Raw genomic sequence first — 23,130 nt, 5'->3', positions numbered from 1 at the left:
ATGCTTGTGCAGATAGTTGTTTCCTTGCACCTTCCTTTTTCAGCATTAAATAGGTAGTAGAAGCCCAGAAATAATTACTCGAGAGAATAAGGTGATACCTGAACCTAGGACTACTCCATTCTTCAGTCAAATAGCTGAAGGAAAAAAAAAAGTCCCCAACCAACTTTGCCAAAAACAAGCTGAAGAAAAAAAAATGCTTTTCATCACCAACTATGTTTGGCTACTCCTATGGCCAAGTTCCCAATAGCACCAAAGTGCTAATCCCTAATACACTGAAGCGTGAGCATAGTTGAGACATCAAAATAATCACAGCACAATTATTATTGAGTCTTACTTCAGTACCCCTTCATAGCCCATAAGAAAGTTGCTGTTTCAAAAGTGAGTGCCTTTTTCCAGTTAGGATGTTATTGAGAAAAATGGCATATTTGAAATTCATCTGGCCATGGCATATTTAACCTATTGGCAGTGAACTCACAGTTCAGATTTTTCCATGGATGAAAAGGTTGCCCGGGACACATGACCCTGCAAAATGACACTTGTGTTGCATAGAATTCCTTTGTAGAAAAACTTGTTCTTTGTGGTGCCATGGTTTCTAGGTTGTTAGGAAATGTGCTGTTTGGAGAGTGTAAAGCTCTTGTAGTTGGCTATACAGAAGCCCCCTTGCAACTAAAAGGGCAGCTCTGCTGCTCCTGCAATTACTTACTATGAAAAAACATTTAAAGATCTTCAGTTTCCTGTTTATAAACCTGCTCCTCCCTTGAATTCCCTCCTCTTTGGTAATTGAACTCTTGCTTCCACTTAAACCTTTCTGTTTGCAGAAGAGAGATGGTGGTACCACGAAAGTGTAAACAGTACCTCTCCTGATGCACCTTGCACAACTCCTGTACATTGTGCCAACATGAAATTACTGGTCCAGGTCAGTAACACTTTGCTGAACGAATTTGTGCCATACTAAGACACAGGTCCCTTGGGATTCTGTTACACAACTCAGTTATTTAGCATTTTACTGCTCTTTGTTTGCTGTCCTGACAAAAGAGATGACTACTCCCAGGAGGGGAAACGGAAGTGAGAGATAAGGCCTGTGGCTGATGGACACTTGGCATCCCCCTGGCATTAATCAGAACTTGTATTTTTTAAAAAGCAAGATTGTTAAAATAAAATTAGAAACTTGTGGCTGATTTTGTTCCTTTTTTCCCCTCCTTTGATTCTTGCTGGGCTATTCAATTTTATATTGAATAGGGACCAACAGATGTGTTAAAGTTACTTGTTTTCCTCATACTGGGTTGCTAAAATAGTGTCTGGATTTTCCCTTCAAACAAACCTTTTGTAAGTGAAAGCAAATTCTAAGAGCTGTAACACCAAGGGAGTTATTTGAGAAGGGAATGACTAAGGCAAGGAAATTCAGATGACACTTCTGAACTTCCTATTTAAGTGATTTATAGGAATTTATACCACTTGAAAAAGACTCATGGGGGAAAAAAATCAGATTTACATGTTAATTGCTGTAAGATAAAAGAAACTTTTAGAAGTGGGATCATCAAGATGGCAATTACCGACATAATCTGGGAAATGGGTTCTCACTGGAGAAGCACTGAGATCACAGCTGCCTCTTGCTTAGCTCCCGTTGGGTTAGATTGGATTCCTGTTGGAGCAGGAAGGCTCCCAGCCTTAAGTCTGGATCTCTGCAGGGTCTGTCCCTTTGTTACTAAGCTGTCCTAAGAGTCCTGCATGGAAATTACAAACAATTCCTTTACCACCCGTTCTGATGGGATGTGTGCTTCCCATGGCTCCAGGCCCTCAGCTCCGTCCAGCTCGTCTCCATACTGTGCTTTGCAGGAATATTTTGACATTCATGAGCCAGTTCAGTTCTGGCTCAGTTTTGCCTCAGATTTCTGTAACAAATACTAAGAACTTAATATAACTCCACAAAAGGAGTTAGGCAGAGTTGAGGACACAGAAGTATTTAAGTGAATATATCAAAAAAATAGTCTTGATTTTTAATTTAAGGAAAAAAACCCCACAGGTTAGACACAAAATTATAAAATACACACAATACAAAATAAATTGCAAGACAGAAGAATAGATTATATTCTGAGACACTAGAATTTAAAAAAGCTGAGATAAAAGATTTTTTGACAAGTAAACTTAGATGGATGGGAAGATGACAAAGGAGAAAGGCCTGGATATATTTACATCTCACAGGTAGTTATCCAGTGGGCTGCAGAAACAGTGATAAGAAACAGGGTAAATGCCAGCCTCACCATCACTGCTCCTGGAAGATGAATCCCTTAGTCTACTCTGTATTTCACTGTAGTTAACCTGAACTACCTGTGCTTGAGCTTAAATCTACACAAGTACACCTTACAGTCGTTTTCGCTCAGCCTCCCTTAACTCAGATATAATTTCCACTCTAAAACAGCATCTGCTGAGGCTACAGTTTTTCCTCCTCCAAAATAGTCCTTTATTTCCTTGTGTGTCACTATCTATATCTTCAGTTCACATCTTCCTGCTGTTAAGATATCCAAAAGCAAACAGCACTGCAGCAGTGTTGTCACAGAATACACCAGATTCCCCTGATTCTTCCTCACATTTCTTAAAACTGTAAAAAACCCCCAATTCCATTTCTTGGTCTCTTCCCCCTTCACTGCTGTTGCTAGTTTTCAAGCACATACCTCCAAGTAGAGAGGCAGGAAGAGTTATGGAAACTCTCAATTTAAACATATATCCCACGTATTATCAGCTATTCCACTTGATTTCTGAATGACCATGGAAATGCAGCTGCAAATGAATGATGAGTGAGGAAAAAAAATCTTTAGGCACATTTATCAAACAGCTAGAGACATCCCTAATCTAGCTGAAATTTAAGGCACACACCTTTAATACATTATTTACAAGGAAATGCTTAAACTGTGCATTAAAACTGCAATGCAAATGTCGCCATGTTATCTAAACCTATTTTCTAAACTATGCCTGTGACTTTTTATCCAGTGCAATAGAATCAGCACAGCTGGAGGGCATTTTGAAGGCACGAGTGGATGAGCCACAGTAATTGTTTTGCCATCCATCAGTGAGAATTCAGTGTAATGCTTTTCCCCAAGGAACAGAACCACTGCCTGTTCTTTCACAGGGGTGGCCAATACTCGTGGCTTCTTTCCACAGACATTGGAAGCATCATTCCACATCTGCTGGGCAGTGCTGCATCCCAGCAGCACACAGGAAGGTCCCAGCACTAAGCCATTTGCAATACAAGGACAAGGATAGTGCTGGGAATACAGTCTCAGTACTACTCTGCATGGGACCACCTTCCATCCCTGTATTTCAAACAGAGCAGGTTCCAGGCAGAACCTAACAGTCCTCCAAAGATTGGTCCATGTCCATCACCTCTGCTGGATAGCTCCAGCTAGAGCGCCTCTGAATGTCCTGGAAAAACAGCTGCTTCTGGAGGCTCTTCAGGCTGTTCAAAACCTCTGGAGAGAGTTCGTGGAAGCCCTCCTGTTGTTCCTGATCCTCCTCCTCCTCTTCCTCCTCCTCCTCTAGCAGGTCCTCAGGAGGCAGAGGGGAGCATCTGGAGATGTAGCCCTGGTCTGACTGCACTGACTGTCTTTGGTCTTTGCAGGGGTCATCAAAGACCAGCTGGTTCTGCTCGTCAGCCTCCCCCTGGCAGAGGTACGGCTCCGAAGGAATGACACTCTGTTGATAAAGAGGGCACATGAGTCCGTTCAGATGGTCACTCAGGTCATCTGACAAGTTTGCAGGACTCTGGTCAGCTACTGAAGCTTCAGAGCCATGGTGGAGGATGACGTTATGCCTCATTGGAAAGCTCGTCTCCAGAAGAGGAACTCCTTCCATACAGTCTTCATTGCTCAGCACATGGTGACTGAGTATATTTCTATCTTCCACGGAAGAGACTGGCTCCACTACCTGAATTGGAGGAACATCAATAGGAAGGACCACAGTCTGGGAATTTGGATCCCCACACGGATTAAGCTGAGGCTGCAGCTTGCAGCCTGTACTTTCGCCTTCATGCATGTGGAGGTTGATGGCGTAACAGCAGCTGGGGTCAGGCTCACGTAGGTGCAGCTGATGTTTCACAATTCCACCTGGCTCACTCAGCAGTGAATCTACCTGGCTCTCTCTGTTCAGGGAATGCAACTCTTCATCACTATCCAAGCAGATGGTTTCATTCTCAAACCAGTCTGGGTGCTCAGTCTGCCAGTTCTTGAACTTCTCTATGGCCTCTTTCAACTTCCTCCCACTGGGGGTATCGATGTAATTTTCAGCTGTGATTTCCTGGATTCGGTGGATCCGCCCAGGTTCAAACTTCTCCAGATCCTGAATCCGAAAATAAATATCCTCAAACTTGTCCATCAGTTGGTATCTGGATGTGACATTGAACAGATCAGGTATATCTCTCTCATTACTTATTCCCTCAAAGTAGCAAACTATGTACATTCCAAAACAGGCTGGCTTCTTGAAATCTGGCAGGATCAGATTCAAGGCTGGGGTGAACAGGTCTCCCATTGGCTTTTGCTGGTCTTGCTTGAGACACACAGGCTCACTCCCGAGCATGGCCTGCCATTTGGCCTGGGTGCCCCGAGAACACAGGATGATGATCTTTGAAGACAGCTCTTCCATTTCCTTCTTCTGCCGTGTGAGCCAGGGTAAGGGCCCCAGCTCTGAGATGTGCTGGTCTTCCAGCAGATCCAAGGCCACAGCAGTGCCACAGACCGTCATCAGGAACTCGGCAAACTTCAGCACCACGTCCACGTAGAGCAGGTGATCAGCAGAGTACACGATCCAAACCTTCCGCAGCTTCAAGGGCGGCAGGGACAGCTCGGTGTGCGGTGCTGATGGAAGACAGAAAAATATTAATTACAGCCACATTCCCCAAACTGGAATGGTGTGAGTCAGCACTCATCAGCACAGGAGGGTATTAACAAAACTTTTAAGCCTTAATGCTATTTTGGCAACGTATGTGGACAACATCTCACTTTGTAAATTTAATATGAAAGTACAGACACAGTGAAGCTGTGATTTATAATAATGCCCAGATGATTCATCAACTTTCACCTCACAAAAACACTACAGCAGCTTCAAGAGGTTTGCAAATATTGCTGTATTCTCTGGTGGAGTACACCCACCCCAAACCAATCTCCTGTTCCTTTGGCCTAGATGATTAGCGAAGCTTCTTCTGCTAGTACAGGCTCGGCTGGGTCAAAAGTCTCCCCACATTGCAAAGCAATTACCTCCCATCTCACAAATATAGCATTTCAAATTCCATATACAAAGCTTCTTTTAGCTAAACAGGAAGATCCTAAGGCTAATTTTTGATTTCAAGAAGCATCTATAGAGTAGTTGGAGCCTACAAAAGCCCCTTCTGGGCAGCTGTGTGAGACCTACGTGACAGGTGCTTGACAGAACACAGGTGGCATCTTACCAGCTTGCAAACTGTCGTGGTTGCATTTCCTTCGCCGGCGCCCTGAAAGAGAGATAGTCACTGTCAGTTCTGAAAACATGAAGTAAGATTAAATGCTTAAAATCACACCACCTTCCACAGATTAGGTTAAAAAAAAATCTTTAGCTGTGTAGGGAGAAAAAGCTGTAAGGATGGAGAAGCCTAATAAAAAAAACATACTGAATGAATAAAGACTCTTCTACAGCCAGTTCTTGCCATAGTCTTCCTTTGAGAGGAGACAATGCACTCAAAATGAACTTTCACCATCTTCCCCAAATCCCGGCAGTCAGAAACCCCAACTGCTCTGTGACCTCTCTTTAAGGAGAAAGGGCTTTTTAAATATGTCTTTTTCTTAAGAAGCTCTTCTGAAGAGGTGACTAAAATGTCCCTAGCTGTGTCTTATAGATGAGTTTGATGTTAAGAAATTTTCCAAAAGATTACCAATTTATCCTCTCGTGTAAAAAGAAAACAAAACAAGCAGTGAGTTACACAGCTTCCCTGAGATAACTGCCTCATGGCTGCAGCAAAGAAAACTAGAAGTTAGCCCTTAACTACTAAATTTTCCATGTTGCTTTATGTCAGTCTCTATCCTGTGGTTTTTTTCTCTTCTACTTCAATTGAAAAACTTTATCTAATCTCACAATAGTATAAAATTAATTTTACAGAGACTTTGGGGAACAGGGGGAAGACTACAGTGTGGACAAACAGGAAGCTTCGGTTCTGCAACACTCTTATGCAATGCAGGGGAAAAATAAGTGCAAAAATTTGCAGCAATCTGCAGGAAACAAAGGGCTGAACTATGAAATTCCTTTTTCCCCTCATGAACTCTGAAGTGCTATGAACCCGGAGCATCAGAGGGGATAACCTGTGGAAAGCTTTACTTATCTAGTGGATGTATAAGGGCATTGCAAGTTCTATAATGTAAAACAGAAGATGTTTTCATAGGCATTATCTCAGAGGCAAGGCATCAGAACAGCAAGGAACAAAACTGCAATAGGAATAGGTACAGAAGGAGAAAAATTATTCTTTAGCATTGGATTTTTTTCTTCCTGACTGGTATGAGTCTCACCTGCTCGTTTTTTAGTCATACACAGCACAGCTGTTATGACTGACCCCACCAGGAACACAGAGATCCCAGTGATACACCAGTAGAGCCATATCATCATATCATCTGCAAAACAAAACCACTCCTCAGACACTGTCTTACACAGAGTTTCACCACAGAGCAGAAGGTTCTCGAGCAGCAGAAGCCAAGGTTGGAGGACCCTGGCTTTGATAAGTAGACCAGTACTTCCCCCTTACAACCCACAGTCACTTCTCCAAACCAATTCCTGCTTTCATGGTGCTACTGTACACCATAAACTTGCTCCACACAAAGAACCATATGTGCAGCACACTGAAAACACAGATCAAGAACGTTCCTCTAAATAGCAATGTTTACCCAGCTTTGACAGGCATGCCGCCCATGTCCTGCCTGTTCATGTAATCTAGTTTAAAAAAAATTAAAATTTCACTATTTTGGGTCATGAATTTCAGTTTACAGGTGTTACTGCTTTTTAAAAAATTTTAATCTTGGGCAAAAGATCCTTACAGGTGTTGCAGCCAAAAAAAGATGTCAAATTATTATGCACAAGTTATCTTGACATTCATAAAAATGAATATATGCATGCTATTCTCTCCAAAAGCTGCTTTATATTATGCAAATTTTTTAACACTAAGCAAAGTGACAGAAAGTATTTTATATTAAGACTCTTCTTGTCAAAACTGCTTCTCAAAGAATTCTATGCAAGTGAAGTGTCTCTCAAAAAATTGCTCTTTAAGGTTCACACTGCATACAAATACTTGCCTCATTAAATCATGGTGAAGTCATTCTTAGCACAGTTAATTCTGAACTCAGTGTTACAAGGGGACTGTTAAAGAAATTTTAGACACCAGGCTCTCATCTCCACCAGAGAGATTTATTGCACATATTGATTATGACACCTGGCTGGGTGAGCTTGGTGTCTCCAAAGAGGGACCCTGAACAAAGAAATCCCTGAACAATTAAACCCTTATGACCTAAACTCTCCATCCCTCACATGACAGTCCAGACCAAGAGCATTATTAGGGTTTGGGGTCTCCTTGCTCTTCGTTGGTTTGGTGTTTTGTTACCAAGTGGTTGCCAAGTGCTGATCTTCACATCCTCTGAGGTTTCAGTGGGAGCTTTGGTGGGTTCCCAATATGGTTGGTACAGTTCATAGACACCTGTGTACCAGCTATGGGCGGTTCACTATTTTCAAACAATATAAAATTTTCAATGGGGACATTTCCTGCCCATTGGGTCATTAGCAGGAAGGATTATTTCTCATTCTACACAACAGGAGAAGAGCAGCAAAAAAAGTTTCAGGGTATTGGAAGAACTTCTTACCCGATGGTTCTGAACCTGCAAAAGACAAGAGTTATGTTAAAAGTTGAGTTCTCAGCTGTAAAACAATGGGAATCTAATTTACAGAAAAGTGGTTCTCACTTGGAAGTGGTTCACATGGGATGAAAGCAGAGTGTCTCAGACAGTCCGTGCCACAGTTTGCAAAGAATGGCTGAATCTGCAATTGAAAAGAATCCAGAAAACAGAAGTTATTCTTAAAAGAAATTTTGTTCCCTGATTTACTTTCTCCCTGCCTCAACGTTCCTTGTATTTTAGCACAGACACACAGAGTTCCCACTTCCCTTCAGAAAACAAGATTAATCAAGAATTCTTACACGATACATGACAAAGGCTGGGAGCTCCTGAGGTTGCACATTTGCCATTCTCACTCCCATAATCTCTGACTTGGCAGCCTTGTACTAAGGAAAATCCACTGACTACAGAGAATACCTATATAAAAATCCTTTTAGCCATAATATTTCCCTGATGCAGGTAATTACAGATTAGCCAATCTCAGACCAAAACACTGTGAAAAAACCCCCTAACATTCCTCAGGTGCTCACTGCCTTGATTGTGAAGGAAGGCCACAGGGACAACAGTGTGATCCCACCTGTACTTTGTAGCTACAGCAAGCTTTTATGTTCTTCTCTATTTTGATTGTGACATTCACTTGCTGTTGTAGTCCATCCTGCAGAAATCAGATGCAAGTTATAAGGGAGGGAAGAAAACTGAAAGAAAGAAAAAGCTGACATGTTGAAATGCAGTGGTCCAAAGAAGCAGAAGCTATTTTTTCCTTTTGAATAAGAAGCCTACAGAGAACAGAATGGGTAAAGGATCTGGCCACCATCTCTGCAGGTGTCTTGTGTGACAGATGTGGTAATGCAAGTAAGACAACAGGCTAACATTGCACAGATAACAGGAAATAATTAGGGATGTACCTCATACAACTTCAAAGGAGTTAAACTTACAGTTTCTTAACAATGCAGATGTCTCCAGCTGTGTAATGTGTAAACACCAACATGCTTCCTCTTTTAATTAAAAGCAGCTGCCAACACTACTTCTGACACTAGAACAGGCAAGTAAGTTGCCCTTGCTACCTGCTGTACACAATCACTATCACGACAACCTAATTCTTCACAGTGATTAGCAGATACAAACTCCAAAATGAGGTGTATTCCCCTCCACCAGGGAAATACTCACACAGCTGTCCCATCTGGGTCAGTATTAGCTTAAACATATCAGTGCATGCAAGGGTTTTAAGTGTTCAGGAATAGAAAGATTAAACAAATTGAATGCCAGCATATCTGCCCTGATGCAAGGAAGGATGGAGAGTGATTCCAAATAATCAGTATTTCTCCTCCCTCAAATGCCTGAAGGGAAACATTTTTTCTATTGGAACACAGTCTGGACACTTTGAGCTTCTCAGCAACACAGACTGCAAGACCTATAGAAATTGATTCTCAGCTTGAATGAAGCATCTGTTAGTAAGGCACTCATTCTTACATAAAAGATTTAATTAACACCTTCCTGTGATCATCTTTGATAAAGTACTTCAATGATTTATTAAAACTTTGCATCTCAGTTTTGGCTAATTTGCTTAGTCTTAGCTCCCCAAGCACTGGCTTGAAAAAGGTAATAAAGCCCAGATAGTCAAACATAAAATTTGACTTTGCAGGTGTTTATAGGCTTCTTCATGCATTATAAAACCTCTTTTTTGATCTTTTATCCACCAAATTCCTCTTTCCAAAGACAATTTAAAAAATAATTTCTTGAAAATTGTTGCTCAAAGGTCCTGGTTTAGCAAGCATTTAAGATGTTTGCCTAAATCTCCAGAGAATGTATGACTTGGGAAGGGACTTACCTCAGTGAAATCCTGCGTGATCATTTTACACTTCTTCTCATTCAGGTAACTGGCCACATGGATTTGGTACCGGGCCGGCTCCATCCATGGCTGGAAGCTCACAAGCAGAGTTGTATCATCTACACTTTTACCCTGGATCCTGGGTTCCCACAAGCTGCCTGGAAGTAGGGCAGATATTCTCGTGTTTCTCAACTGTCAAATATTCCAACAGAGCACCTACGTCTATGTGACTCAAAAATTTTTACCTGTCTTTATACATGGGATGGTTCTTTTCATCAGAGAATCCCTGCAGTCTGCAAGAAAGACCATCGGTGGCTAGTCAGAAACATTGTACTTCCATTTAGGAAAAAAATACATTTTTTATCAGAAGCCAGAGACCTCACCAAGCTCTCCTAAACGAGTAGACACCTTAGTTCTAAAGCAGTGGCAAAATTCTGTAGAAGAACAGTACTGGTCTCCAGCACATAAAACAGTCCCTACACTGATGTCATGGTGTGTTTGGTTCTTCTTTTTCTTCTCAGAACAGAGAAAATGAATGAGAATAAAAACACAACACACTTAATAGTACAGCAATAATGTACCACTGGTGCAGAAAGGGTCACAGTAGTGGAATTAAAACTTCATATTCATCCCCACACCTTGTAATCACATCTCAGCTATAGCTTCCTCCAAAGGCATTCTGACATAGGAAAATCACGAGGCTGGAATCTTTCTTAATCCTAAAACACTCTTCCACATTTCTAATTCCCTTTATTTAGCAGATTGCCCCTGCTTTTTGGGACTTCCTTCAGAGTTAAATCTGGAGTGACATATTCAACATTTAGCAATGTGGGATTTACAACTCTCAGCCTTAAATTATGTCTCACCTCCAGGGTTTGGACAAAGGAAATGTAACAACTCCCTGCTTAGATAGTTGAGATAAAACATTTCATATCTCAAATTTCCAACTTTTGAAGTTACCAATTTAAACTTTACAAAGTTTACAAATTTGCAATGTCTCTGCAATTCATCTGTAAGCTCTAACCAGCAAAGCTCCCTGCAGCTGCTGAGCTTAACACCACACATTAGGTTTCTGAAGAGTAGTAAAGGATAAAAGCCAGGAAGTTCTTAGAGTGAACAAGCAGAAGAAAGGGTACAAGTGCTGAAAATGAAGTGCTCCCTTCTCCTTTTCCAGCTCACATTCACTGACACACTCCACACTTTGCCATTTTATAACTACAAAGTCAGCTTGACAACTATAAGCAACTTAAGAAAAAATTTAAGAACCAGTTTTCAAGATCTGTATTAAGCACCAAATATTTATGAAGTAGTCAGTGCAGCCAGAGGGATTGCAGATGCTCAGCAACCTTGGGGAACAGTAAAAATTCTTTTAGCGATAGGAAAATTTTCACATCTACAAGAAAAGGTCAGGCACCCAGCACTACCAAGTTTCTTGGTAAATTATGCCTAACTGTGCCTTTGAAAATTCTGGCTTGTACTTCCAGCTGCCACAAGCAGAGGGGCAGCTCTGAAAGATTTAAAATTAAGTAAAAGCAGCAGTGATGTCAGGTCCACAAACCTTCACATTCCTGCCAGAGGCCCACAAACCACCACATTCCTAAACTCAAGGCCTAAGCGAACTAAATCACCTCTTACCAGGCATTGTGAGAGACGTGGACTTGCAATTGTAGTCTCCATTTATGCCCAGTTTGGGCAGGTGATACACAGTCACTTGGTAAGTCTGGCCAGGTTCTACTTCAAAACGGTCAAAAGTGAAATTCCACTGAAAACAAAACACAAGGACTTTAAAGGACAGTGTTACTCTTTAAGCACTGAAATTAACAGCTGACTTGGCCCCGTTCCATTGTGTTCCCTCATGCCATGTAACCCTTTAACTGAAGCTTGACCATGAAAAACTGGAACTCAAATGTATTAACTATACTCGGTCTCTTTGTCCAACTCAATTCTTCTGTTTAGAGTTAATTTTTTCTTAGGATCTTTGAGCTGATACAACAGTTTTATGCCAAACCACTGTGTGGAACTTCCACCAAACTACATTCTGAACTGAAAGGAGACTAGAATAAAATATGCAGTTTCAAGATGGAAATTCCAGTCTAGTGTGAATTCTGTAGCACTTTGCAAGTGCTGAGCATTCAGAATTGCATTTACACATATGTAGTGCTGTAACTGGCCATTCCATACATATATTCTTAAATCTATACTGTTTTCTGCATCAGCAATACTGTGCAAATTCTGGGAGAGGCACTCTGGGAGAGTGGTATTTGGTAAGTGGTAAGCTAACTATAGCCAAATTCTGTGTGGTTAAGGAATGAACTCCTTATTGTTTATATTCTTTACTGTTGTGGATGCTCAGCACTTTTCTGATGAGTTTCCTAGAAGGAATGTAATCTGAACAACCACCCCCAAGGTTGGTGCTTTCCTCCACAACAAGAGAGTACGAGAAAGAAGTGGAAGCAATAGTAAGAGTTGAGTTTAAAAGCTATAAAATGTCATGCTCTCAAGCAGAATGCAAGAACCCCTACAATTATTTGCTTTAAGCAACCTCCCGAGTGATGAAACATGCCAGGCAACTAAAAGCAGCAATTCTTAAAACCTGAAGGATGGGCAGAGTGCAAGAGAAATGGGAAATGACAGCAGATGTGAAGTCCAACACAGACTCTAAGCAGTCTGTACTTTTTAATCAATAACCTTGCCATAAAACAGTGAAAGCAGAAACAATTTCATGGACTAGAAAACGTAATTTGGAGCCCTTTGCACTCACCCGGCCTCCATCCGGACGGACCTGAAGAGGCAAATTGTTCTGGAAGTCAAACTGGGCACAGATCTGCTGATTGCTGTTGACCTGCATGACGGCGAGCTCTGCCCCTTCCAGACAGCGGATGCTGGCTGCAGGCACAGGGACAGAGGGATGTGTTCATCTTTCCCTCTCCTCTGCACAGGGAGAGGCTGCAGCCCCCACAGAGCACCACTGTGCCTAGCCTTGCCACAGTCTAACAGCTTTGAGGTGCTGAGGTGCAGTCATCGTAGAGACAACTGGCCATGGAAAAGTGAGCATGCAGGAGTGACTAACAGCGCTCTCAGCCTAAAGGTTGTCCTGCATGGCAAAGCTACATCTGTGCAAATGAAGGAGCAGAGGAGAAGGTGACTGCATTCTCCACACACCCTGGCAGTTCCACAGATGTGGTATTGTGCTGTGCTCTGTCCCTCAAAGCTGCCTCGTGCAGCTTGGGTGCCAAAGCAAACACGCCTTTATTTTGGTACACACGGTGCCAGTGGGAGAGTTGAGAAGCACAGGTGAGTTCAATGACTGGGTTGCCTGAGTCACACCTGCTTCTACACTACCATAGCTAGAGGTCATAACTCTACAGCCCTCAGACACAGCCCCTGCAGAAGGAAGAATGAACGTGTTTAATTCTGTCTTAAAGCAGTGCAAAACTTTGGACAAGAGCATGCGAGGGAAGCATCATTTACAGACAAACAATCAAAGATATTTGGGGAGTGAGAAAATGTGACTTATTGGTAGTCATTTAGGCTCCAACAATGAGACAATTATTGCTTTATCAAGGCACACAAAGACGAGATTACACCCGCCAAACAAAATTAAACAGCCAACCTCTCCAATTTCAAAGATCTGCTTTCATGACTTGAAGTCGTAATTCTCCTTTCTATCCTTACTAGATCACACCTTTTTCCTCTGCTCCGTGCTCAAATTAAACAACCACCACTTACCATCCGTGGCCACTTTCCACTCTATCTGAAGCACAGGGACCAGTTTTCCATCCTCCTTACGGAAAACATCAGAAGAAACGTGGAGACTGCTTGGAGCAGAAGGAGTCCAAGCAGCAACCTGCAGCCAGCTCGACTCCATGCAAGTGCCTGTCCAGCAAATGAAATCCACATGTAGAGCGGGGTTGAGGAAGCTCTGCTTAATTGCAATTATGATCTGCTCTTTGGGTAAGGCTTATTCTGAGGGAAAAACGGGGTGACAGACTGCTTCCAGCTCAGAAAGGCAGTTTTGTGTATGGAAGTAGTCTGTAAATTGCCTGTAATAATCTGAACTTATTCCAGTAACTTCCACTTCCTCTTTTCCTTAAAATCCATTGGTACTTGTCAGAATCAATGCAGTCAGGCTAAACAGGTCTAGTAAGTTTACTCAGTATCTCCTTCAACCTTCTGCTGAAACAGACCCATGTTTGTGGTAGTTTCCAGCCTTCCAATTATAAGAAATCTGTCAGATACCCAGGGAAATTGTTCCAATAGTTAATTACCTTGGGTCTGCAAACTGCTTTTCCTCAAATTTGAATATACATCTGAATTCAGCTTCCAACAACTGCCTGTTATGCCTTGCCTAAATTAATGAGCTCCCTGGACAGAAAAATAAACTATGCTTGTCAACACAGTGTTAGGGAGAATTGGTCCTGTAAAGTCATCAGAAAGTGCAATCAGGTATGACAGGCATTAGACAGACATGATCTACTTAGGCTTTTGTAACACATTTGACTTCTCAGAGCATGTTAAAAATAGCACAGTCAGGACCCCCTAAAGTACACTTTGGGTCTATTTTGATGGATATGGGATGGTAACAGTGGAAAGTGGGCACTATCCCTTCAGTCCACCAGTATGGCTTAGGAGCATTCAGACATTCCTCAAATGCTTATTTTACAAAAAATATCAATAAAAAGCCTGACAAGAATAAAGTACCTTTCAGCAAAGAGTGTACTAAACACTAAAAAAAAATAGATTTCCCCTAGAGCAGAAAAACAAAACAAAAGCCATAAGGCAGAATTTAAACCAAATATTTAACTTAGGCAGCATTTTAATGCTGGTGCTGCATTTTGGCGTAGCCATGTTGTCAAGCTGTATTCCAGTGGCTGTGTGCCAGTGGGAAATATCAGCCAACCTGATCCCACCCAAACCCTCTCCTGCCAAAGAAGTTTTAAATCTGGTTATTTTCAGCACAGTCCTCTCCCTGATCTGGCAATCCAAACAAAAATATTGCAAAAAATACTACTGGCTACAAAAAATACTTGTGCCAGTATGACACAGGGTTGGGCACTGAGTCAGGAATGAGCTTGCTTAGAACAAGGGCTGCAAAGAAAAGCCAAGGAGCTCTGCAGCACTGCCCAGTTGCCTCCAGGTACCAATGGATAATTCCAGAACACTTTCCTTTTTTTTTTAAAGAACATTTTTCACAACATAACCCATAATTATATTAAGGTCTTTCAGATGCATGCCATTGCTAAGACTTGACCCCTTACACCCAATAATTTACATTAATTGCTCTCAACTGCACCCCTCTATGCCCTTCTTTTAATTCTAGTTCATATACTAATTTTTCATCAAGTACTATCATAATGGCTTGTAATGAACATTTACTGGCAAACTTGTCCTTAAATTCCCATTTCTTTAAAAACTGATGATCCCAACTTTAAATAGAAACTAAACAAGTTGGGTTGGGTTTTACTCATGCCACTGTCTACCCCCAAACTCTATCCCAAAAAAGACATAAGTTTCCATTCCTCTTCTTGCTGGAGCTTATAATGGATCAAACTGTAAACTCCCAAAGCAAGGCAGGATAGCAGTGGTTCCCTTTACAACTCTCTGATTCTAGCAGGAAGAACATGCTGTATGAACCCAGTTAAAAAAAGAAAAAAAAAAAAGAAAAAAAACCCATGATCTGATGAGAAAACTGCAACAAAGAAAAAAATTACTTACTATTTCTTACGAGACAGTTTAAATCCTGTGGGGGAAAGAAACAAGAATATTACTCAAAATAAAATTGACAGCAACCTGCTTCTGGTCAGTGCTGGGAGAGGGGCAGGAAAAAGCACTCCAGTGACGTACACAAATTGGAAGAATTAACCATGATGGAAACACTGGACTGAGCTGTTAATCAAAAAACCAAGGACACAGGGCATGAAACCTGGGCACAAATTATGTGACATCTCTGAGATCATCCAGTCCAACCTATGACCAAACACCACTGTACTGAGGAGAGAAAAATTCATTAGAATTAGACACTTTCTTATTAAGAATAAAGATGCCTTGATCATAAAGAAGCTATCAGAAGTTATGTGGGCTCTGCCTGGCTTCTCCCAGTTATGTTTTGTTTATACTGGAAGCCCCCACGGTCACCAGGGAGGAGCATGTCAGCTTGCTTGGTTAGTGTGATGCAAGATCCCAGTGAGAAGGAAGCCTGAAGCTGTCACTGTAAATTAAGAGAAGGGCTAGGTTTGCTCTCACTCATTTCCTATGCCATGACAAATAAAGCTGGGTATTACTGTCAACCATTGCCACCATATAATTCATTTCAGTGGAGCAGGGAAGGCAGTTGGGTTTTTAAACTCTCTACAACTTCCTAAGGTCAACTGCAACTCTATTTGGGGCTTAGTGTCCAAAGGTTTATTTACATTTTTAGGAAAGGGTGCTTGAACAAGCCAGCTGTGCCTTTTTGGTAAAGAAAATACTTCAGAGATCAATGCTCACATTTCAGCTCATGTATCTGTTCCTTGGAAGGAAAGCAGGAAGATTTGGCATTAAGCTCCTCAGGCTTATATGAAAAATAAAACCCTGAAAATCTCTTCCAGGCTTTTGTTACACAAGTCACAACAATACACAGAGGTATAAATCCAGCCTTCAGGCACCCTTCACAAGAAACACATCCACACTCCAATTATTGTACCACAAATGCACCCAAGATAGAAGCATCTTGAAAAACAGCACCTGCAACCTAAATCCTTCATTCATGGGAAAAAAAAAAGAAATGAAAAGCAAAGAAGCAAATGCTGAGGAAAACAAACCACCAAATCCAAACTGGCTAACTACAATCACTGAAAAAGAGAAAAATAAAAATTGTGAATACCTGTATGGAAGAACAGATTAAGCTATGAAAAAAATTAGTCCTAACACTTCAGACCCTTAATCAGACTTTTCAAGGTAAATTATGTGGCCTGACATAGCCTCTTATGTGAAAAGGTGCAGTGGTTTTATCTGAGATGGAGTTAATTTTCTTCTCAGCAACTGCAACGGTGCTTTCCACTGAGGGCAAAGAGGTAGTGGCTGCTCTGGGATGAACCCTCAAGAGGAAACAAAAACAACTGGCTACTAACCGTAGGGATTTTTCCTAATGTAATGATTTCTGTTAAAGCCTATTACTAAATATTCAGTCATTTTGTCTTTGTTCCAGTCATCAGTAATGATTGTACGTGGCATCACAACAAAGCCCTTATAAAAAATATAAGGCATTATTAATCTGAAGAGCAGCAACATCTGCTTTCATTTGAGTGCTGGCTTCTGTGTCATAGCTGACAACACAAGTGAGGAAATGCTGCATTTCCCCTTTTTTGTTTAATGATCAATATGAATTGAATATTGATCCAGCACAGCATACAAAGGGATCCTCTCTTCCTCCAGGTCTATTATCCCAGGTGAAGTGTTCACACAAGGATGTTCCCAGATTTGATGAGGCTGTTGTGCCCTTCCTGACATTTATTAAAAACTCCAGAGCTCAATGAGAAGCCATCTGTCAATGAGGATTCAGAGCAACAGTATTTTATCTGGTATTTTATCACCAACAGTATTTTATCACCTTTCCCCTACCCCACTCAGAGTTTTCAAGGGACTACCTACACATGTGTTTTTCCTGCCATGCACTAACCTGTTTAACTGCTGTGCCAGCAACTTTTTTTTTAATGTGTAGCTGACTGTACTGAAGTGTTTTAAGCTGCCATCAGTTAGTCGAGCATTTAGCAGGTCTGCCACAAGAAGAGGGGAAGGATTCTCTCACCACAGGGCACCAATTAACTTCTTGGTCCTCTGCCTTCCCAGTCCTCAAAGCACTACAGGGATGACCCAAGAGCTGAAATGAAAATGCTTGTAAGAACAACTCATCCACATAGGATGTCCTCACTACTGGCATAAGGAAGCAAAAATAAGTGAAGATAAAGCCACACTACAGGCAGAGGTATAAGAAGCTCAAGGAAAGGCAAGTCCTAGAAAGGACTTGCCATGAAAACCCCCATATCCTTTTTGTAGAGTACCCAGGTGAACAAGTCTGGGCATAGGTGAGGGCACACTTGTACAAAATAGTATAACTCCAGACAATGACATTCAAAAGCCAAGAAGCAATTAGAGCAAAAGACCAGTTCAGTTTGCAGCACAGTAAGTCCAGCACTGCCAGATTTGCACTGGCTACCTTCTCAGCACCTGAGGGAATACTTGTTTTTTTTTCCTTGTAAAGGTCTGACCAACACAAAATCTTACTTAATGCATTGGATCATCCAGAGTACATTAACAAAGCTCTGGACAGCAGAAGTATTTAATCTAGTTTCCCTACTTGAGTGTGCTGGTTTTGGCTGGAATAGAGTTAATTTCCTTCCCAGTAGCTGGTATGGGGCAATGCTTTGGATTTGGGATGGAAATAGTGCTGGTAACAGAGAGATGTTTTTGTTCTTGCTGAGCAGGGCTTGAACAGGCCATTTCTGCTTCTCTAACACCCCTGCCAGCCAGAAGGCTGGGGGTGCAGGAATCAGGAGCAGACACAGCTGAGATTGCTGACCCCAGCTACCCACAGGGATACTGTAAGGCATCAAACTCAGCATATAAAGCTGCGGGGAGAAAGATGAAGAGGGGGAAGTTCAGAGTGATGGTGTCTGTCTTCACGAGTCATTGTTATGCATGATGGATCCCTCCCTGCTGTCCTGGAGGCAGCTGAACACCTGCCTACCCAGGGGAAGTGGTGAAAACCAACTCCTTGTTTTCCTCTGCTTGTATGCATAGCTTTTGCTTTGCTTATTAAATGGTCTTTATCTCAACGCACATTTTTTCTCACTTTCACCTTTCTGATTCTCTCCCCCATCCCAGGGGTGGGGGAGTGAGTGAGTGAGTGGCTATGTGGGGCTTACTTGCCAGCGGAGCTTAAACCAGGCCTGACAAGCAAAGCTACAGACATGGGAGGCATAAATATGAGAAGCAGATGATTTTGAGGTGATGCTGAGACTATTCTCAGCAGGACAGGCACAGTCAACTCTTCCTGTTTACTTGCTGTATTTTCACAAAAAAAGTAAGCAACTGTTTCTTTTGCTCTTTTCTAATGATTTTTGTTTTGCTTTTGACATAAGAAAGAACAGACCCTATGCGTGGAGAATCGTTTGAATCTGAATGAAATAAACCTGGGAAACTGATTAACAGCACCATCCCATAACAATTCAATTAAAGTAATGAGAGGCAAAGATTTCCCAGCAGGATGCTGTGGTAACTAGAAAGAAACAGCTGTGAGCCAGGCAAGTGTCCAGTTTTCCTTTAAGAATTGGCTGCTGAATGGGAAGGGCTCCAGCTTTCCAAAATTTGCCTTTCAACTTTGAACCACTCTAAGTATCTTCTGAGGCTTGGATGATTTGAAATTTACTGTAGTTTCCCTTTTCTAACTCCTCAGTAAAAAGAAGCAGAGATCAACACATGAATACATTACAGGAATAAATGCTGAAGGATGATTTGTTTAAGGCTTGTAAGAAACCAGCATCTTTTACAAAATTGTTTTAATTTTTAAAGCATTTTTCTCTATAGTTTCTAACTTTTTATCTTGCTCTCATATAAATTCTCAGCAAAATCAAATCCAAATTCAAAAGTTAAAATTTCATCATAACAATCAGTTACAAAGTTGTCTTTATAATATTTTCATAGTTTTGATCACTACTTTTTATGCTGAACTTCAACAGTTTTGATCATGAATCCTTTTCACGCCAAGGAGTCCAGAAATATTTTAACAGCACTCAGTGTGATCATGGATGATCATGGGTTATGTTAAGATCCTACACAGCAGAAAGATGCCACAGAGGGGAATGACAGAAGTCAGTCAATAGCAAGGGCCAAATGAACACATTTGCAAAGGAGACCAGGGAAAAGTTGTCCTCACATGCAACACCGTGGCTGGTCTTCATGAGAGATGTTACATCAGTTCTTCTTGAGAGACTTCCAGTGAAGAAAGCTGGCAAGATAAATTTCAGAGACCAAACCATGTACAGCTATCCAGCCCCTCAAAGACAGCAGGGTTATAAAGACTGCATTCCTCCAGGTCCCCCAGGCATGCCACGTCCCAAAACAGTTACAGCACAACCACTGAAAACAGTGATTTAACACTTGATGGTGAAAAAACAGATGGGTATTTAAGCTGTGGGATGTTTTTTCCCCTGCACATAGGAAAAAAGCCCCTGCAGAAGACATATACAAGCAGTGGTTACTGATAAGAGCTGGATTTGCAGCTGTGCTATTCAGCCCTAGAGCTGAGCACAGTTTGATGGATTGATGTTGACTATGCCCACTAAGTGCATTTTTTGGCATTTTAATAAGATGAGCTGTTAACAAGCATTTAGTTTTCCCTTCAGGCACCTATTGATACTGATATGACACTTTCCCTCCACCACCTCATCTACCACATGAGGTTTTGCTGAGGAAGTTGCCATGGCTCAGCCTGACCTGCTCCAGAGCTCAGCAACAGCAGCCTGAGCAAGGTGGGTTGGACAAAGGAAGTGGGTCTCACCCACCCTGCTCAGCAGCAGCTCTGCTTTTGAGCCACACCACAGCCACACGTTGGGAGGGTTACCGAATCATCCTCTGAAAACAGCACAACCCACAGAAAGGGAAGGGGGAACTGTTTTTAACTGTCACAGCTTCAGTTGATGGGGCTTTTTCCTACATGAGTCAGCAGCTTCAAAACTGCTTAAAAAAGAGGCTGCTCCCAGGCTTAAGCTGACTCCTTTTCCTTAAGTCTATCCGCACTTTGGAAATTGGCTTTTTGATAGAAAGGGCCAGTGTAGCAGCCCTTTCACACAGCATGTAGCAGCACAACATTCATGCATGCTCTGTGTGCACACCAGATCACAGGGCAACACAGCTCCTCTGTGAAAGCTGGTGATGTTCAGGTGAACCCCTCGCCCAGTTACTGTGGTGACATTTCCTAAAAAAAAAAGGGACAGACAGCAAAACAAAGTCAGTCAGAGCCCAACCATCCTAGGACTTCCAGGGACTCTTTAATATATTACTGTCAATCTCTGTGGGATTTGGTTTGGGATACCATGGTTACATGAGATGCCTAAGCAATACTGTAATTTTCCCTTTGCCAAAGTTTACACTTTGTAACTCTACAATGTTCAGCCTAAAGTAAAACTGCAGAACTGGTCTGTTTTCTTGGGGTCTCTTTAAATAAAACAGAAGGCAGCAGAGCAGAGGTGTGGTAAAATAGGGTTAAGGATATAATCAAACATCAGGAGAAGTGTCAGACTAGACAAAAGACAGGAAATGTGTACAGGAAAAGATGATAGAAGCTTTCACCCCAAAGGACGCATTTTGTTTTACATTTGTCTATAGCTGTACCTGACTATCTGCCTTTTTCAGACTGCTGAAAGTGCACCATAGCATATAAAGCTGTCCAGCTTAGACGACAACCGCCCATTTTCCTGTCTAACTGCTGTTGTTAACAGAACTAAAAAGCAAAAGCAGATCTCTTCCCCCTCCTACAAACTCCTTTTATGCATACGAAACAAAAAAAAAAACACCTCAAAACAAAAAAGCGACAAACAAAACAAAACCAAAACAATCCTCAAAAACCACCGGAGAGAGTGACCAGCTAGGAGTTCATATTCAAAGTTCGCTCAGGTTGGTTGGTTCACTTTTTACAGCGACGCTGCATTGGCAGCTCCTGTCCGGCCGGTTTCACAGGGAGAAAAGGCAACCAAAATCTGCCTGTTCAAAAACCTCAGGCACGGGTAATGTTTGATTCTCCACGCACTCCTAAAAACTCCCTCATCTGCAAGGAACTGGTTAAAACTTTTAGGACACTGGGCAACGTCAGCTCTTAGCGAAGACTCACATCCTGCCCAGGGACTGCGGGCGCTTCCAGCACGGCTCAGCCCCGGCCGCTCGGAGGTACCCGCGGCAGGGCTTCCCCGGCCGGGGCAACCCAGCGGGGCGTGCAGCGCTCCCCGGGACAGCGACGCCGCCCGGCCCCGCGCCCCACAGCCGGGAGGCCGCTCCCCGTCCCACCATCCCGGCTCCCGGCGCTCCGGGCGCCGCTTACCGGCTGCGAGCAGGTGAAAGGCGGCGCGGCGTCCAGCAGCAGCCGCAGTGCCGCGGCGGCGGGCGGCCGGGCCAGCAGGAGCGGCAGGAGCGGCAGGAGGAACAGCGGCAGCAGCCGCGGCAGCAGCCCCGCGCCCGCCATCGCCCCCGCAGCGCCGCCCGGCGCTTCCGGGCCCGGGCCGGGCGGGGCCGCACCTGAGGAGGGGCCGGGGCGGAGCGGGGCCGGCCGCCGTGTGGGGCCGGCGGGAGCGCGGCTGGGCCTCGGCCTCGGCCTCGGCCTGGGGCTGGGCCGGGCCGCGGGAGCGCCGAGCGGCTCCTCCCCGCCGGGGACTGCGCCGTCCTTGGGCTGAGGTTGGGGTTAAAGAGCCAAACCTGCTTCGACCTGCGGGTCGTCTTCCTGCTCGCGGGTCAGCGGGAGGGTCCCGAAGTGTGCGCGCTCGTCACAGAATCGCCAGGGTTGGAAGGGACCGCTGGAGATCCTCCCTTCCAACGCCCCTGCCAAGGCAGAGTCACCTGGAGCGGGTGACACAGGAACGCGCCCGGGTGGGATCGGGATGTCTCCAGAGAGGGAGACTCCACGGCCTCCCTGGGCAGCTGTTCCAGGGCTCTGCCACCCTGGATGTAAAGAAGTTCTTCCTCGTGTTCAGCTGGAACTCCCAGTGCGGGTCTCGGGCTGCGGGTAAATGCCGTGAGCATTAAAAACTGACATCAGCAGTGCTCTGCAGCTGCTGAATAAAAAGCATTATAGTTGTATGCTCTGCTTTTCCAGTTGTGGGGCTGTTCTAAATGCATCTGCTTCACAGGGGACTTTGCAAACCTGTTACTCATTCCCGAGGCTCTCCCTGTTTCAGCTGTCTCACAGGTTTCACTCCAGGTGTCTCACTGTTTTCACACTGCAGCACGCCCACAGCCACTTCTGCCTGTTCTTTGCCACGGATTTCACCCAATGGTCTCACACAGAGCTGTAACTCACCTGAGTTGCCAGCTCAGGGAGTTTTCCAGCAAAGCTGAGCCCTTTGCTGGGCTTTGACCCACAGCCGTGAGCACAGTGGTTTTTTATGGTTTAGTGGTGGCAAATGTCTAACTGGTGGCCAGTCTGAGCCTGCAGATAATGAGGTTTCTGTTGGTGAGCCTTCTGCCCTGCACTGATGACACCCACAGGTTTTCATCATCTCCTGGGATTTAACGTTCTGTGCCACCACAATTTAAAAGTAACAGCAGGGCCTGCAGTTCTGACAGTTACGTGCAAGTCAGGGAAAAATATTTATATATACATGTGTAACTGAAAAAAAACCCGTTCTTTTTTCTTTAGGCATTATTTTACTGAATCTTAGACTG

At 43.2% G+C, this 23,130-nt stretch overlaps 1 protein-coding gene across 1 annotated transcript; it reads right to left on the bottom strand.

Annotated features, from left to right (window-relative positions):
- Nucleotides 1-402: 402 nt before the first annotated feature.
- On the bottom strand, nt 403-21,970 carry IL17RA (interleukin 17 receptor A). Its single transcript, XM_068191835.1, has 13 exons — nt 21,794-21,970; nt 15,436-15,460; nt 13,450-13,596; nt 12,482-12,606; nt 11,356-11,482; nt 9,966-10,013; nt 9,721-9,878; nt 8,470-8,547; nt 7,962-8,037; nt 7,863-7,877; nt 6,525-6,626; nt 5,438-5,479; nt 403-4,847 (listed from the first exon to the last, which is right to left on the bottom strand). Exons 1-13 carry the CDS (start codon nt 21,932-21,934, stop codon nt 3,346-3,348), a joined length of 2,586 nt encoding a protein of 861 aa, XP_068047936.1. The 5' UTR covers nt 21,935-21,970; the 3' UTR covers nt 403-3,345.
- Nucleotides 21,971-23,130: the final 1,160 nt, after the last annotated feature.

This window comes from Anomalospiza imberbis, chromosome 5, assembly GCF_031753505.1.
Source record: "Anomalospiza imberbis isolate Cuckoo-Finch-1a 21T00152 chromosome 5, ASM3175350v1, whole genome shotgun sequence".
Taxonomy (NCBI): Eukaryota; Metazoa; Chordata; class Aves; order Passeriformes; family Viduidae; genus Anomalospiza; species Anomalospiza imberbis.
This window is presented reverse-complemented; position numbering and strand designations above follow the sequence as displayed.